Raw genomic sequence first — 15,378 nt, 5'->3', positions numbered from 1 at the left:
GAGAGATGAAAAGCTTATTTCTTTTGGAAGATGAAAGAAAAAAGTCAGCTATATGTTTTCTAGGAGAAAGGAAAAAAGGCAAAATCTGAATGGCAATGGAATCTGTTACGGACAAAATGTTTTGGTGATAGATATTTGAGAGAATATATCAAAAGATACAGTAAACTGAAACACAGGTCTGTTCTGCCTAAAAAAGAGCATATATTTATTTAGCCAGCAGTAGTGCAAGGCCCATAATTTATACAAATCAGGACCATTTTGAAAATGAAAGAGGGTTGCTCTTAACACTATGTGAGACAACATATAAATCAGGGTTTGGGTGGCCATCCTGGCCAGTTAGCCACTTGGTAAGAGAATAGATAACTTGTGCTTTGTCCCTACATTTTCTCATTTAACAGTGGCCCCTCCTGGCCATTTGTTTACTATATTAGCCTGGATTTGCTAAAGACTTGGCGGGAGGCAAGTCATGGGGAATTGAGAATTTGGGTGGCTGGGGAAACACTGAAGAAGGCAAGAAGTATGTCTGGAGATGGTCTGATAAAGGGTTTGGTGGTGACTTGGCCTGATACGGAGAATTCACGCTGGCAAACAGCCAGTTGATCAACAGCATTCTGTACTATTTCCGCCATCCTGTAAATGTGTTTATGGAGCTAAACCCACCTCCCCATCTTGCTCTGCCCCTTTGACACTATTGTCAAAGAAACAATAACAAAATATTCTTAATTTTTGTATTCTATGCTTTATCTTTTAGGATAAAAAAAAGTAAGATCATAGTCATGCTGATTTGTTTCAGAAAGATAGAAGTATGTTAGTTACTTTGTGGTCATGATTTCTAGGATGTACAAGACAGATTATTTTCCTCAGATTTTGTTTTGTTTTATAAATAAGGAAACTGAATCTTACAGTGGTTAAGATTACAGAGGAAGGAGGCTGGTTATTAAGTTGGAACTGTAACCTTTCTGACTCTTAAATATTTTATATTATTTGTTTTTCATTATATTGGCAGATCTGTTTTATTTAAAAATTTTATTTCCTGTATTATAAAACCCACACATTCCCATGGCCTAACATTCATAAAGTACAAACAGAGTACAGAGTGAAATTATCACTATCTCACAGCCACCCAGTATCCCTCCCTCCCACCCTTATAGTAGGTGTATCATGGTACATTCAGTCCTTCCAATGATATTTAGGTTGTTTCCAAATTTTATTATTATAAACTGTGTTGCAATGAATAACATACATATTTACAAATACATCTGTGAGTTAAATTCCTAGAACTGGAATAGTTGGACCATTGTAGAAGATAAGAAAAGATCTGATGACTTTAGGTACTTTGCAGAAAAAAAAGGGTAAAAGCATTTATTTGTCTTTTGAGATATTGTCTAATTGCACCGTTTTTTGTTTTTTGTTTTTTTTTTAAGATTGAGAGAGAGCTAGAGGGGGAGGGGCAGAGGGAGAGGGAGAAGCAGATTCCTCACTGAGCAGGGAGCCCAAGGAGGGGCTTGATCCCAGGACCTCAGGATCATGACCTGAGCCAAAGGCAGAGTCTTAACCAATGAGCCACCCATGTACCTCTCTAATTGCCCTTCTTAAAAATTGTACTAATTTTATTTCTATCACCAGTGTATGATTCCTCAGTTTAAAAGCTACAGTTTAAAGATATCTGGAAAGAGAAGTCCACATACCTTCTGAGAACCAGTTTTCTCCCCCTTGATTCATTGTCTTCAAGATAGGAGGGAGAAGATGTATCTTATCCCTACCTTCAGTATGGTATATTTGATGAGGCTCCCCTTCTTTCCCAGAATGATGTAGCTGCTCTGTTATTTTCTGCTGCTATAGTGGAATACTCTTATTCACATACGGAAATATGTTACTAGGACTTGTTAGATTTATTATTTGAAACACGATGAACCATTATGTCAATTCCATTCTCAACGTATTTGTTTGGGTTTGGTATTAGTCTTGTACCCCTAGAGATCATTTCCTGGTCTTTCTTTCATAGTCCACTACTACTAAAAATAAATTGGCCATCTGTTTTCTATTATTCCTACTAAGGGAGAGGAGAAGAGGAAAAACTCTAATATAAAGTCCTATAATATTTATATTTGACTTTCAAATACTTAGTATATCACCCTCTACTGAGAAAGTATAACATCATGCTCGCTGTCCAGGAGAAATACTTGAAGGAGTCCCATCTGTAACCACAGGTATTGAGGGTGAATCTGGGACTGAGAAGCAGTAAATTGGTAACCTACCCTTTTTCTCTATCTCACCGCTCTGGATCACTTCTTACTCACTGGGCAATTGAGGGGAGGTTTATTTTCAAAGCAAAGTTTAGTTATTAGTAATTAAGGTAGCCTGAAAATGAGAGAGCAAGCAGCCAGAGAATAGCTTAACTATACTCTTTTCAAACATGACTGAAATTTAAACATAAGCTGAAGGTGAGGATTTTGAAGTTTAGGACACATATGTAACTGTTCCCATTCACTGACTTCTAACTTCAAGAAAAAGCAATCGTGAAATCCAGTTACAGAGCAGTTTGGTGAAATCAGGCTAACAGAGTCAATGGATGTGATGTCAAAAGGTCTTTGTAGCCAAAAAAATCTGTGATGTTACTCCTCACAACTCCAACCAATCCTTCCATTAGGGTGAATATCTAGAGAACACCTTGAGAGAGGGGTATGCAAGGATGGAACACAGTGCCATTTCCATTTGTCAAATAAGAGGTTTTGAATCTCAGTGTGGTTTTGTGATACATTCTTTCCTTTGGATTTAGGTGATCGGCCTGTGAGAGTTTATGCCGATGGAATATTTGACTTATTTCACTGTGGTCATGCCCGGGCTCTAATGCAAGCCAAGAACCTTTTCCCTAATACATACCTCATTGTAGGAGGTAAGAAAACATCTTATGACTTTAGGTGCTTTCCAGAAAAAAAATTATAGTAGCATTTTTCTCCTATTGTAACATAAATACTGGTTTTTATTTTGGTTGTTTTTGTTTAGTTTTGTTTTTAATATTTTATTTATTTATTCATGAGAGACACATAGAGAGAGGCAGAGACATAGGCAGAGAGAGAAGCAGGCTCCATGCAGGAAGCCCAATGTGGGACTCGATCGCGGAATCCCGGGATCACACCCTGAGTCAAAAGCAGATGCTCAACCGCTGAGTCACCCAAGCGTCCCCTTATTTTGGTTTTTAAATAAGAGATATAGAATAGCCTCTCTAAAACATGAAGTATATGAAGCTCCAAGCTCTTTGACATGAGATGTCCAGTTTTTATCTGTGTTTTTAGCTGTTTCTATTGCCTACTTAAGAACAGCATTTATTCTAGATTTCAGTTTATCATTTTTTTTTCTTTTTTAAAAATTTTTGTTTATTTATTCCTGAGAGAGAGGCAGAGACATAGGCAGAGGGAGAAGCAGGCTCCCTATGGGGAGCCTGATGTGGGACTCAATCCCAGGACCCTGGGATTATGACCTGAGCAAAAGGCAGATACTCAACCACTGAGCCACCCAGGCGCCCCTATCTTTTTTTTTTTTTTTTTAAGATTTTATTTATTTATCTGAAAGAGAGGGGGGTAGGGGTGAAAGAAGCAGAAAGGGAGAGAGAGGGACAAGCAGACTCTGTGCTGAGCCTGGAGTCTGACTCGGGGCTCAATTCCAGGACCCTGAGATCATGACCCAAGCTGAAACCGAGAGTTAGATGCTCAACTGACTGAGCCACTTAGGCATCCTTCAGTTTATCATTTTGAATTAGCTGAAGTACAGAAGTCTGTTAAGCAAATGTGATGTGGTCCAGTACAGTCTTAGGAAAATATAATAAAACATTTTTAAAAACTTAAGTGATGCAGAAATTCACAACAGGTTAATTTCAAAGGGACCTTAGTCCCTTGTTGTATCCTCTCCTCTCCAAAGTGTGAACATACTATTTAGTGAGTATTGTTCCTGAAAGTGTATCTTGGATTAGGAAAAGCATTGTTACCCCAGACTGAGCTATATCCAGAAAATCCTTCTCTAGGTGGGGCGATTGGTTACACTTCTAGGAAATGGGAGAGATTGGTGACTAAGGAATGGTTAAGCAAAGGGGACTTGGACTTACAACTTTATGATGTGGTGAACTCAGTTTGCAGTGATGAGCTTACACACAACTTCAAAGGCTTCACGGTGATGAATGAAAATGAGCGCTATGATGCAGTGCAGCACTGCCGCTACGTGGATGAGGTGGTGAGGAACGCCCCCTGGACCCTGACGCCGGAGTTCCTGGCTGAACACCGGGTAAGATGCTGAGCATGCGTTCCCATCCCTGTTCTGGAACCCCCCAGCTCTCATGACTTCTGGGACTTGGAGTACTTTTCTGCTAGCCTTATTTTATTTCTGCCTTCTATGTACTTTTCATATAGAAGAGATGACAGTGATATGACGACTACTGATATTCATACTACTAATGACATTTATATCCCTAACATTTATATGGGATTTGGTGGTTTATAAGCACATTTCCATACACTATATTTCATTTGCTCCCCAAAACAGTCTTATTGGGTAGCTATTATTTCTACTTTACATATGAGAACAGAGCCAGAGAAACCAAATAACCTGATCCAGGATACATTCTAGCAAGGCTAGAAATTGAACTCTTCAGGTAAGTGATTTTTATACCCCCACACTGTGGATGTGTCCATCCTCCTAACATACCAGTCCTTTAGGATATGCAGAGCCTCAGTTATGCTCCCAAGGAAATAAGACATAAACACAGACTTTTCTTGTATTGACTGAAATCTAGTTTTAGGGCTTTGATTTTGGGCTAGAAGCTGTGTGGGATCAGAAACCAAGAGGTTTCGGGCAGCCTGGGTGACTCAGCGGTTTAGCTCCACCTTCAGCCCAGGGCGTGATCCTGGAGACCAGGGATCAAGTCCCACATCGGGCTCCTTGCATGGAGCCTGCGTCTCCCTCTGCTTGTGTCTCTGCCTCTCTCCCTCTCTCTCTGTCTCTCAGGAATAAATAAATAAATAAATCTTTAAAAAAAGAAAAGAAAAAGAAACTGGGAGGTTTCTCATTTTTACTCACTGAGCTACAATTGTAAAATAAAACCCCTCACCTCCTTTTAATTTTCATGTGTTAAAGAAACAGGTTTCCTATAAAAGGCAGGTATAAAAGGTGAGGATTTATTAGGTCAGGTCCAAGGCCCTGCTCCTAAGGTTGAAGAACCAGCAAGCAAGCATATTGTCAGTTCTCAGGAGGAGTGTGTGGAATGTTAAAGGTGAGTTGTTCAATGAGGCAGAAAGAACAAAAGTAGTCAAAGTGCTTCAAAAGCAATATTTGGGGGTAGACCTGAAGCTAGAGGATATTTGTTAAGACCATATCAATACTTGGCAGCCAGTGGTACCAAAAGTGATGAATAAGATTATTCTCAGCAACGCAGCCAGGCCGGCCCAGGCACAAGAGGTTAAAGGAAGTTTTAACTTCCCTTTTCTCCTTGTTAGCAGTGTATCCTCAACCAGTATTCTTATTTGCCCACCATTGTTATTTTCACTTTGTTGCCTATCAATCCCTGACAGATTGTTCATAGGTAATCAGGATATTAGCCAAGAGTCTCTGACACAGTCCTGATTGGCATCCTTCAGAGTACAGTGGCTTCTGGGAATTGGATATAGTCGTGTTAGCAATTACATTAATGAAAGGAATATAGCCTACTCAGGAATGACTAAGTAAGGTTAGCATATCTCTCTGAAAGTTCTTGATCCCAGTGCTATTGATCTCTTCTTACTGTTGCAAAAGGTATTGACAGTAGTCAAATGATAGAGCCCAAGACCTGAAGGTCTTTTATGGCTTTGAGTTTTACATTCGTCAGGAGTATAGATGTTTCTATTCTATTTAAAGGGCTCCTGGTTGCTATTTTTATATTTCCACTCATCTCATGGACTGAGAGAGAAACCAGCTAAGGAAGAAGTGACCACCTCTTTTGCCTATTTTTAGAAACCCTTATTTGACCAATCCTTATAGACCCAGGAGGATGGGGTGATTTCCTTTCTTCTTTCCTCAGCTCTGGCTCAGGAACTAACTAACTAACTAACACACCAGCAAATCTTTCAGTCATTTACTACGGCATGGTGACTGGTGTGCAGTGTGAGGGTAGCACGTCTAGTAGACCAGGAAAATTAGCTAAAAAAAGAAACTAGTCAACTTCATATTTATGAGTGATAAATAATTAGATTAGGTGGCTTGTGAATGAATCACAGAATTTATGAAGCAAAGCAAAGAGATATTTTTTTTTTTTAAAAAAAAAAAGGTCCATTTGAGGCCTGGCATCTCCTTGTCCTTTGTCTGGGTCTGGGAGAGTTTTTTCTGGGGGGAATATTTACTTATTCTTTCTGATGGCAGTGATCTTGGGTTTTAAATGATGTTTCCTTATTTCAGATTGATTTTGTAGCCCATGATGACATCCCTTATTCTTCTGCTGGGAGTGATGATGTTTATAAGCATATCAAGGAAGCAGGTGAGTAAGCTGATGTACATCCTCACTTTACGGAGTCTCAGGGGCAGCGACAGAGATTCAACATCACTATGTTATAGAGGAAAATGTATACCTTAGAAATTCAACATCTACTTTCAGTTGCATATCAGATAAGAGGTTTAGGTGAGCATAGTACTGACATCCATCAATTCTCAGTCTAAACACCTAATTTTGATATCTCTTTTAAATTTTTTAAAAATATTTTATTTATTTATTCATGAGAGGCACACATACATACACACAGAGGCAGAGACACAGGCAGAGGGAGAAGCAGGCTCCATGCAAGGATGGATGTGGGACTCGATGCTGGGTCTCCAGGATCACACCCTGAGCTGCAGGCAGCACTAAACTGCTGTGCCACCAGGGCCGCCCTATCTCTTAATTTTAGGAAACTCTCCCTAGGCCCGTATTTTTCTTAATAATGGGGCCATATAGCTCCTCCCTTCCTTACTCCTAGTGTTAGATTCAGTCCTCCTCCTGTATGTCAGTATCTCCAAACTTCACTTAGTAATAGAAGATTATTTTTTGAGGAAAAGAATGTTGCTCCCAGTTTCCATCTAGTCCTACTGCCTGAGTTAACCAGAATGTCACAGTGTTTGTATATGTTCTTGGATTAGGCATGTTTGCTCCAACACAGAGGACAGAAGGTATCTCTACATCAGACATTATCACCCGAATCGTCCGGGACTATGATGTGTATGCCAGACGGAACCTACAGAGGGGCTACACGGCAAAGGAGCTCAATGTCAGCTTTATAAATGTGAGTTCCAACTTCATCCCAGACTTCCCTGGTCCTATAGGACACATGTTTGCTTCCCAATTCATCCGAGCTAAAGTTGCTTTTCAGTCTGCTGTAATTATCACTTCCAAAATTCAGTGAATGCCTCTTTGCTGATTACACTGTGCTAAGCTCTTTACAAAGAATAAAACAGAGGCGTGCATTCTCTGCCTTTATGGTCTAGTATCAACACATTGATATAAAGACACACACCCAATTATGTAAGAATATGTAAGTTATGTAAAAAAAAAAATATGTAAGTTACATAGTACAGTGTTTATGTCAAATATATTTAAAACAGCAGTTCTTGACCATTTTGTTTTTTGTTTTTTTTTTAATTGGATGGTCTTTGGAAAATCTAATGAAAGCTATAGATCCTGCCCCTGGGTAGATAGTGACACATTTTACATGCAATTTCTCATGGCATGTGGACCTACGTTTTAAAATTTGATTTATTTATTTATTTATTTATTTTTAAATTTTTAATTAATTAATTAATTAATGATAGTCACAGAGAGAGAGAGAGAGAGAGAGAGAGAGAGAGGCAGAGACACAGGCAGAGGGAGAAGCAGGCTCCATGCACCGGGAGCCCGATGTGGGATTCGATCCCTGGTCTCCAGGAACGCTCCCTGGGCCAAAGGCAGGTGCTAAACCGCTGCGACACCCAGGGATCCCCTAAAATTTGATTTATAAAAGCAAAGTCTATCTTAGCTTAAGATTGCATTTTATTTTTTTTAATTAATTTTTTTTAATTTTTTAATTTTTATTTATTTATGATAGTCACACACACAGAGAGAGAGGCAGAGACATAGGCAGAGGGAGAAGCAGGCTCCATGCACTGGGGCCCGACGTGGGATTCGATCCCGGGTCTCCAGGATTGCGCCCTGGGCCAAAGGCAGGCGCTAAACCGCTGCACCACCCAGGGATCCCAAGATTGCATTTTAGAAACAAACTGCTATACATTTTGTATATAAATTGTATCTTAATAAAGTTGATTTTAAAAGAAGAAAGCTGTTCATTATATCTCCTACATAAGTGGTTTACCATATTCCCTTACCTGCTGCCAGTTCTGTGAATTATGAATAGGTGAAGTGATTTCATCTAAATATGATTTATCTTTGTAGATAAACCCTAGCTCTTGTTAACGACCTACTACGAAATCTTTTTCAGGTGTTTAGAAATACCAAACCTATTTACTTCCCCCTTTATGATCTGGAAATTGTGTATGAAAAGACTTTTCCTTTGGCTAAACATCTTCCCCATCCCCAGAGGGTTCATACCGTTTTCTCTTCTGTTTAGAAAAGTTTGTAAGACCAAAAAGCATCATCCTCATTTTGCAAATGAGCAAACAGACCTCCAAATATTAAAAAATAAAACAAACAGCTCTTCTAAAGTCATAGAGTAAGCCAATGATAGAGGGAAAACAATCCAGTACAATAGACAAATTAAGTAAAAGATCTGCTACTTCAACCTATTATAGCTCTCTTATTCTTGGCAAATACTGTGCAATAATCCTGTGGCTCTTTATATATCTTCATCTAGAATGGGGTTTGGGTTATTTTGGGCATGTTTATGTTTCAAGTGTATGTTTTGTCTTTAAAAAATCTGACTTCATTTGGCTATATGCCCATCGGTTACTGAGCCTGCTTTATGTATTTAGTTCAGTTTGGGCTTCCAGAATGTTCAAATTATCACACTTTTGTGTAAGATGACCATCCAGTATATTTAATCTGTTATTATGCTAGAGAAACAAGGGATAGATTAGGGTGAAGTGAAAGTCTAATGATAGGAAGTCTAGTGTCAATAGAGTGCCAAAACTTTTTTTTTTCTCCTCTCTTTGGAATGGAGGTCAGAGTATTATTTCTCAAAACAATTAATTCTTTACTTAGGAGAAGAAATATCACCTGCAGGAACGGGTTGACAAAGTAAAGAAGAAAGTGAAAGACGTGGAGGAAAAGTCAAAAGAATTTGTTCAGAAGGTCGAGGAAAAAAGCATTGATCTCATTCAGAAATGGGAGGAGAAATCCCGAGAATTCATTGGAAGTTTCCTGGAAATGTTTGGTCCAGAAGGAGCACTGGTATGTTCTTTCCTATTGGACAATTTTGGGAAGGAATTTCAGGAGAATTTAGGGAAATTCTCATGCTGTGGGAAGAATTATAGCATTGTAGAAAAGGACATCAACACTAAGAAGTTACCTAATCTGTTCCTTATACTGGGCAGAACTATATTTCAACTACCCCCAAAAAGTTGTTTGAAGTCTTTACAGAAAGAGGTTACACATTCTCCTAAATAATTTTGCCAGCTTTTGTCAACTTCCAAATCTGGTGGTAAGCAAGTAACCTTGCCCAGCTTGCTTCTATATTATAGCTCTAATTAAAGGAAAAGAAAGAACAAAGAACAGTAAAGAGAAAGCTGCTTCCACTACAAACAGCTGCTGCAGAGCTGCTGGGTAAGGTGAGAGTTCTGTCCTTGAGAAGTGACAAGGTCTTTTCAAACCAAATAGAAGGTGAAGTGTAGTTAGCAAGTTAGTCCTAAGATATCAGGGAGAATCTAACTGTGAAAGAGTCTGATACCAGAATAGATTATTCAGGGAGAATATTGAATTTCCTTTTCAGAAAGCTATAGAACTAGGATAGGTACCCTTTTGTCTGAGTTAGTTTTTTTATTTTTGCCTGGAGCCTGGGCTGCAGACCAAGTAGCCATTTAAGAATTCCTTTGACATAGAAGTTGAGAATTGGGTGACCGTGGATAGTATGTGGGAACCCTTAGATAAGTAGTATAGTGCTGCTTTAGGGATGAAATTGCTTAAAATTATAGATATGTCCCTCCCGTATCTATTTGATCACTTTTGACATTGCACAGGGCACTTGTGAAAATTTGAAGTATCAGACCTCCAGTGATGATTTAGTAGGATCCATAGGTTTCTTCTAATTCTTCTTTTTGGTTTCCCCAGAAACATATGCTGAAAGAGGGGAAAGGCCGGATGCTGCAGGCCATCAGTCCAAAGCAGAGTCCCAGCAGCAGCCCCACGCGGGAACGCTCCCCCTCCCCATCTTTCCGATGGCCCTTCTCTGGCAAGACTTCCCCACCTTCCTCCCCAGCAAACCTCTCCAGGCACAAGGCTGCAGCCTATGATATCAGTGAGGATGAAGAAGACTAAGTTTTCATCCCTCTTTTCCCCTCCCCTCCCTCTGTCCCATCACCTTCGGAAGATCTCTGTTGAATTTCAAATTGTGATCCCAACACTAAACCTAAGGACAGCTACAAAGGAAAGAAAGTTGGGGCAAGAGGACCTAGGATGGGCTCAGACAACCCATCCTCCAAGAGCCATCACCCATCCACACCAAGAAGGAAGCTGACTACACCTCAGAAACCTGTTTTGCATCCATATGCCCTCCCTATAGACTTTGCTTTACTGTTTATGTTCATGTGATCTTGACAGGGAAATTGTCATTTTATTAATTTTTTAAAAATTAATCTTTCAAATGTTGTAAGTAGAACTAATTTTTTGCCCCTGAGGAGTGGGCAGAAGGACGTGGTGTATTACCCAGAGGCCTTTTCTTCCTGATATACTATAGTGTTTGCCTTCTGTTCTGAGGCAAAGTGGCTTGCCAAGCCCTTCAAGCAATGAGCCATGCTGAGTGATTTCAGGGGGAAGGGAAATAGCATAATTTTGGTGTCCTTAAAAAAAAAAACGAAAAGCTGAGTAAACTCAGTCACGAATCCCCTAAATGTACTGCTAGTCCATGTGTCAATGTGGCTATGAGAAGGAGGTCTGAGCCTAACTTTTCTTACTCCCTGAGGAGTTTCTTGTTGGACCCAATGGGGTCCATGGAAGACACTGATGGGGATGGAACCAGACCACATGGCATCAGCTGCGGTTTTCTGCTGTGTTCATCTTCTCAGAAAACTCTGTTGCCCAGTTATTTGGGAGCTCTTGTCAATCTCTTTCCTATAGTCTACCTTTGAAGGAAGGAACACTTTCAGGTTTATTGTGATTGGGGAGGAGAGTGGGACGATACTCAATCCTATACAGGGTCAGGTTAGGTTAATTTTCCCATTTGGGAGTAAGTCCCTGGCCCTGCAATTTCAATGCTTATTACCTAGCTTTCTACAGAGTATGCTTTGTAAATGTCTGCAGTTTGGATATGATCTGTTAATCCATGTTGCTCAAAGCCATGTTGAATATTTAGATTTGCACAAAATTTAAACACAAAAGTATAAGGAAACACCCCCCTTTCTAAAGCCTTATCTTGAACTCTGTCCCTCTCAAGAATGTTTTTGACTAGAACTAGTGCTCCAGGTCACGTTTCTTTTCCTCTGAGAGTTGCAGCTGGCAGGGACGTCCCTCTGCTGCCGCTAAGCAGGCCACAAAGCATGGGTTCACATACAAGAGTACGGCAGGTTCTCTTGCTTTCCCGCTTGTGCCTAGTGGTTATGGTCCCACTTCCCCTGTTAGGTTGCCCAGGGGGATTCTTCACATCAGAAATACTAAGCTGCTCACTTGGCAGTTGATTGTGAGCTCATTTTAAGCCTCTGGCATCCTGCAGCTACGTGACCGAGCAGACTATCTTCAATAATCCTGTAGCTAAAAAAAAAAAATAATAATAATCCTGTAGCTACGTTTAGGGGAAAATTGCTTATGTCCAGGCCCCACCCTGTCACTCATAAATACCCCTTGTGGGGGTGGAGTTTTGGTGTTTTCAGCTAAGAAAACCACATTTTATCTTTTTTTGCCCCTCTGCTAGAGCTGTGAGCATCTCATAGCCTCCTCCCTAAATACTCTGGTAAAACCTGCTCTTCTGCCTGAGGATCAGAGGCTAGAATCACTGCCTGCCTGCACAGCAGGACTACCTACTTTCCTGAAACTCTGATCACCCAGAGAGTAGAGACATAGGAGAGGGAAATCTCTAGTTGTCATGGTGGCTTAGGAAAACTACATTTCTGATTCTTCGTATGAAGTGCTATCTTTGCTATCAAATCTGATTCAGTTTACACGAGCTTTGTCTTGGAATCCTTTTTTGGGAACAGTTCAAATCACTGTTTTCCTACATTTTTTTTTAAGATTTTATTTTATTTATTCATAGAGACAGAGAGAGAGAGAGAGAGAGGCAGAGACACAGGCAGAGGGAGAAGCAGGCACCACACAGAGAGCCTGACGTGGGACTCGATCCTGGGTCTCCAGGATCATGCCCTGGGCTGCAGGCGGCGCTAAACCGCTGCGCCACCGGGGCTGCCCTGTTTTCCTACTTTAACCAGTTTCATAGGATCACATACTTTAACTTCTCTGCTTCAGTCTTCCCTCTTTGGGAATTCTGCGTATTTCTGCTTTATTCTCCCTCGTACAGAAAGGTGAGGAAGTCATCACTGAAGCTCACCTACCTGTTCCCTCAAAGAACATATTAGCCAAGTGTATTTGGCAGGGGAGATGCTCAGAATGTGGTTTTCCTCCCTGCACATCACTCCTCTCAAGTCTACTGTCTGGGACTGCTGCCTCCGCTCTGTCCGTGGGCTACTTTTGGCATTCGCTGCCCTTGGAGTATAACTGCTGTGTTGATCAGCTCTGTGAGACTGCCCGGCCCGCATGTGCACATGTTCTTGGAAAGCCCTCTCACCCCTTGTGGTGAACCTCTCTGGCCTCACGCTCCTCTAACACTAGTGCATCTTCAAATAATTTTGACTTCAAGCTGTCAAACTTTAATGGTGTGGCACATGAGCTACTTTGGGATAAATGTGATCTTAGGTGCTAGCCAAGGATAGGTGGAGGGAGGAAGCTGTTGGGATGATGTATTATTTGATCATTTGTGCCTAATTAAATGAAGTTAGTGGTTTGCCTACCATGACCATGCCTGTGATCTGTAAATCTTCTAATATTAATTTTAATATTAACTGTTAATACTGATTTCTAATATTACTATTAATTAGCTATTTCCCTGAATCCCCCACACAAAGCAATAGGCCAAATGTAGCAGAGATGGGGGAGCCTTAAACACTGGTTGGCTTCAGAGCTCAGTTTGCAAGACAGAAGAATGGAGACAGGCGCTGCAGCTGGCACTGAAGAAGTGCCACTTCAGTTACCTTGAGATGGCTGGGCAGAAAGTTTGCTCTTCTCTTATACTAACTAGTAACACTAATGAATAGAGATTGAAACTTTAGAGGAGTAGAAACAGATTGTCTGCTGCAGCTGTCTCTGGTAGCCAGAGCCAAAGACTGTTATTTCGCTGAGGCTTGAGGAAGAAGGTTGGGGATATGAGGAGACTGAAGATCCTAAATAAGAAAAAATATGAAGGAGGTCAAGAGAACTTATTGACATTTTCTGATTGCTGATAACCCAGCACCTGTTTAGATTTTTCTTATTTTACTTGGGATCACACAACTGGTCAGGCGGCCTCGGGATGTTCCCTCTGCGATGGTTCTTCACAGTGTTTTTGTGTCTCTGGGTTATCTTGATTTGTGGGTAGCTTTTGTTATTCTGAGCTCATTGCCTTTTTTACCGTTTCAGATCTCCTGTCTAAAATCCTTCCAAATCAATTCTATTTTGCTGCTTTTCTTTAATTCCCTAAAAGCCATACATAGTGTCTACATTTTCTGTCAGCTCACACTTTCACCAGAAGTGGAACTAATACAGGTAGGAAAAAAAAGCTCCCTTAACAATGTTTTTAACTAATGGTAATTTTTTTTAAGCTTACCAATATAAGTATTTTTAAAGGTTGTATTTTTCAAAGTCATACGATGATTGTTCTTGTTTTCGCTCATAGAATAGATTGTTGTGGGATAAAGAGTGGTCCCTAGCTTCTATTTTTCCAATTAAGTAGAACATGTTCTTGGGATTATACTATTAAATGTTAATTTTCTTTAAAAGAAAGAAGAAAGATTTCTGTCTGCCAAAGTTTTACGTTAATACTCAGATTGGGGTAGAAAACAAAAAAGTGCTAGGTTTAACACTAGGATGACTCAGGTTGTGTTCCTCTAGGTTTAAAAAGGGTTTTCCCACCCTTCTTAGGGGGGCACTGACTGTTTTAAACACAGAGACTTGATTGGTTGGGTGGTTTTGTATTGATTATCCTGAAAAAAAAAGCTGTTGGGAAGAAACGCTGGCCTTGGTGTGAATGTTAGCCCCACCCCCAGTGCCAGCATCCACAGGGCGTTTTCCTCAATCGGTGTTCAGTATATTGTTTTCCATGTGAATGTTATTAATTGGTTCAGTTATTTTGGCCTTTGTCATTTAGCCAAATAAAGGCAAAGTGGTTTTACCTAATGTTCCATTTCCTGTGTTTCTGACCTGGTATACATGTGTATATGTTTTATGTATTTGGGGCCTTTACCTATACTCTCAGTTCCTTTGCTTTTGCATCCTAATTTATCTTCCTCAAAACTATTCCATGACCATATTATCAGGGAAATCCTTTTTTTTTTTTTTTTTTTTTTTAGTGATTTTATTTATTCATAGAGACACAGAGAGAGAATGAGAGGCAGAGACACAGGCAGAGGGAGAAGCAGGCTCCATGCAGGGAGCCTGACGTGGAACTCAATCCAGGGTCTCTAGGATCACGCCCTGGGCTGCAGGCAGCGCTAAACCGCTGCGCCGCTGGGGCTGCCCTATCAGGGAAATCTTTTTGCAGCTTTGCACAGAAGGCTCAAAAAGCCATCATCCCTCAAAGGGAAGCTGATCCAGATCTATGAGGTGTAATGTCATCAGTGCCCTAATGACACATCTGTAAGGGAAAGAATACCTTCCATCTGTTCTTCAAAAGTCTGCTTTCTTTTGAGACTTTAGGTTTGTACTACTTTTACCTGGTTAAGTTGGCTTTTTGTTGTTTTTTTGGATTTTTTTAGTTGACAAACTGTCACATTAGTTTCTGGAGTACAACTTAGTGATTTGACAAGTTTATACATTGTGCTATGTTCACCACAAGTATAGCTACCAACTGTCCCATTGTACTGCTATTACAATATAATACACTATAGTCCTTTTTTTTTTTTAGGATTTTATTTATTTATTTGAGAGAGAGAGAGAATATGCATATATGCATAGGGAGAGGGAGTAGTGTTAAGCAGACTTTGCACTTAGCATGGAGCCCG

General features: G+C 40.3%; 1 protein-coding gene across 3 annotated transcripts in view; it reads left to right on the top strand.

Annotated features, from left to right (window-relative positions):
- Window positions 1–14,554, top strand: part of PCYT1A (phosphate cytidylyltransferase 1, choline, alpha) — a 51,272-nt gene extending 36,718 nt beyond the window's left edge. For all 3 annotated transcript variants that reach the window (XM_038583131.1, XM_038583132.1, XM_038583133.1), the window contains exons 4-9: window positions 2,780–2,896; window positions 4,127–4,278; window positions 6,421–6,499; window positions 7,135–7,277; window positions 9,185–9,373; window positions 10,250–14,554. In XM_038583131.1, the coding sequence (XP_038439059.1) occupies window positions 2,780–2,896; window positions 4,127–4,278; window positions 6,421–6,499; window positions 7,135–7,277; window positions 9,185–9,373; window positions 10,250–10,456 (887 nt within the window). In that variant the 3' untranslated portion in view covers window positions 10,457–14,554. The remainder of the gene's footprint in view (window positions 1–2,779; window positions 2,897–4,126; window positions 4,279–6,420; window positions 6,500–7,134; window positions 7,278–9,184; window positions 9,374–10,249) is intronic.
- Window positions 14,555–15,378: the final 824 nt, after the last annotated feature.

This window comes from Canis lupus, chromosome 33 (genome assembly GCF_011100685.1).
Source record: "Canis lupus familiaris isolate Mischka breed German Shepherd chromosome 33, alternate assembly UU_Cfam_GSD_1.0, whole genome shotgun sequence".
NCBI lineage: Eukaryota > Metazoa > Chordata > Mammalia > Carnivora > Canidae > Canis > Canis lupus.
This window is presented reverse-complemented; position numbering and strand designations above follow the sequence as displayed.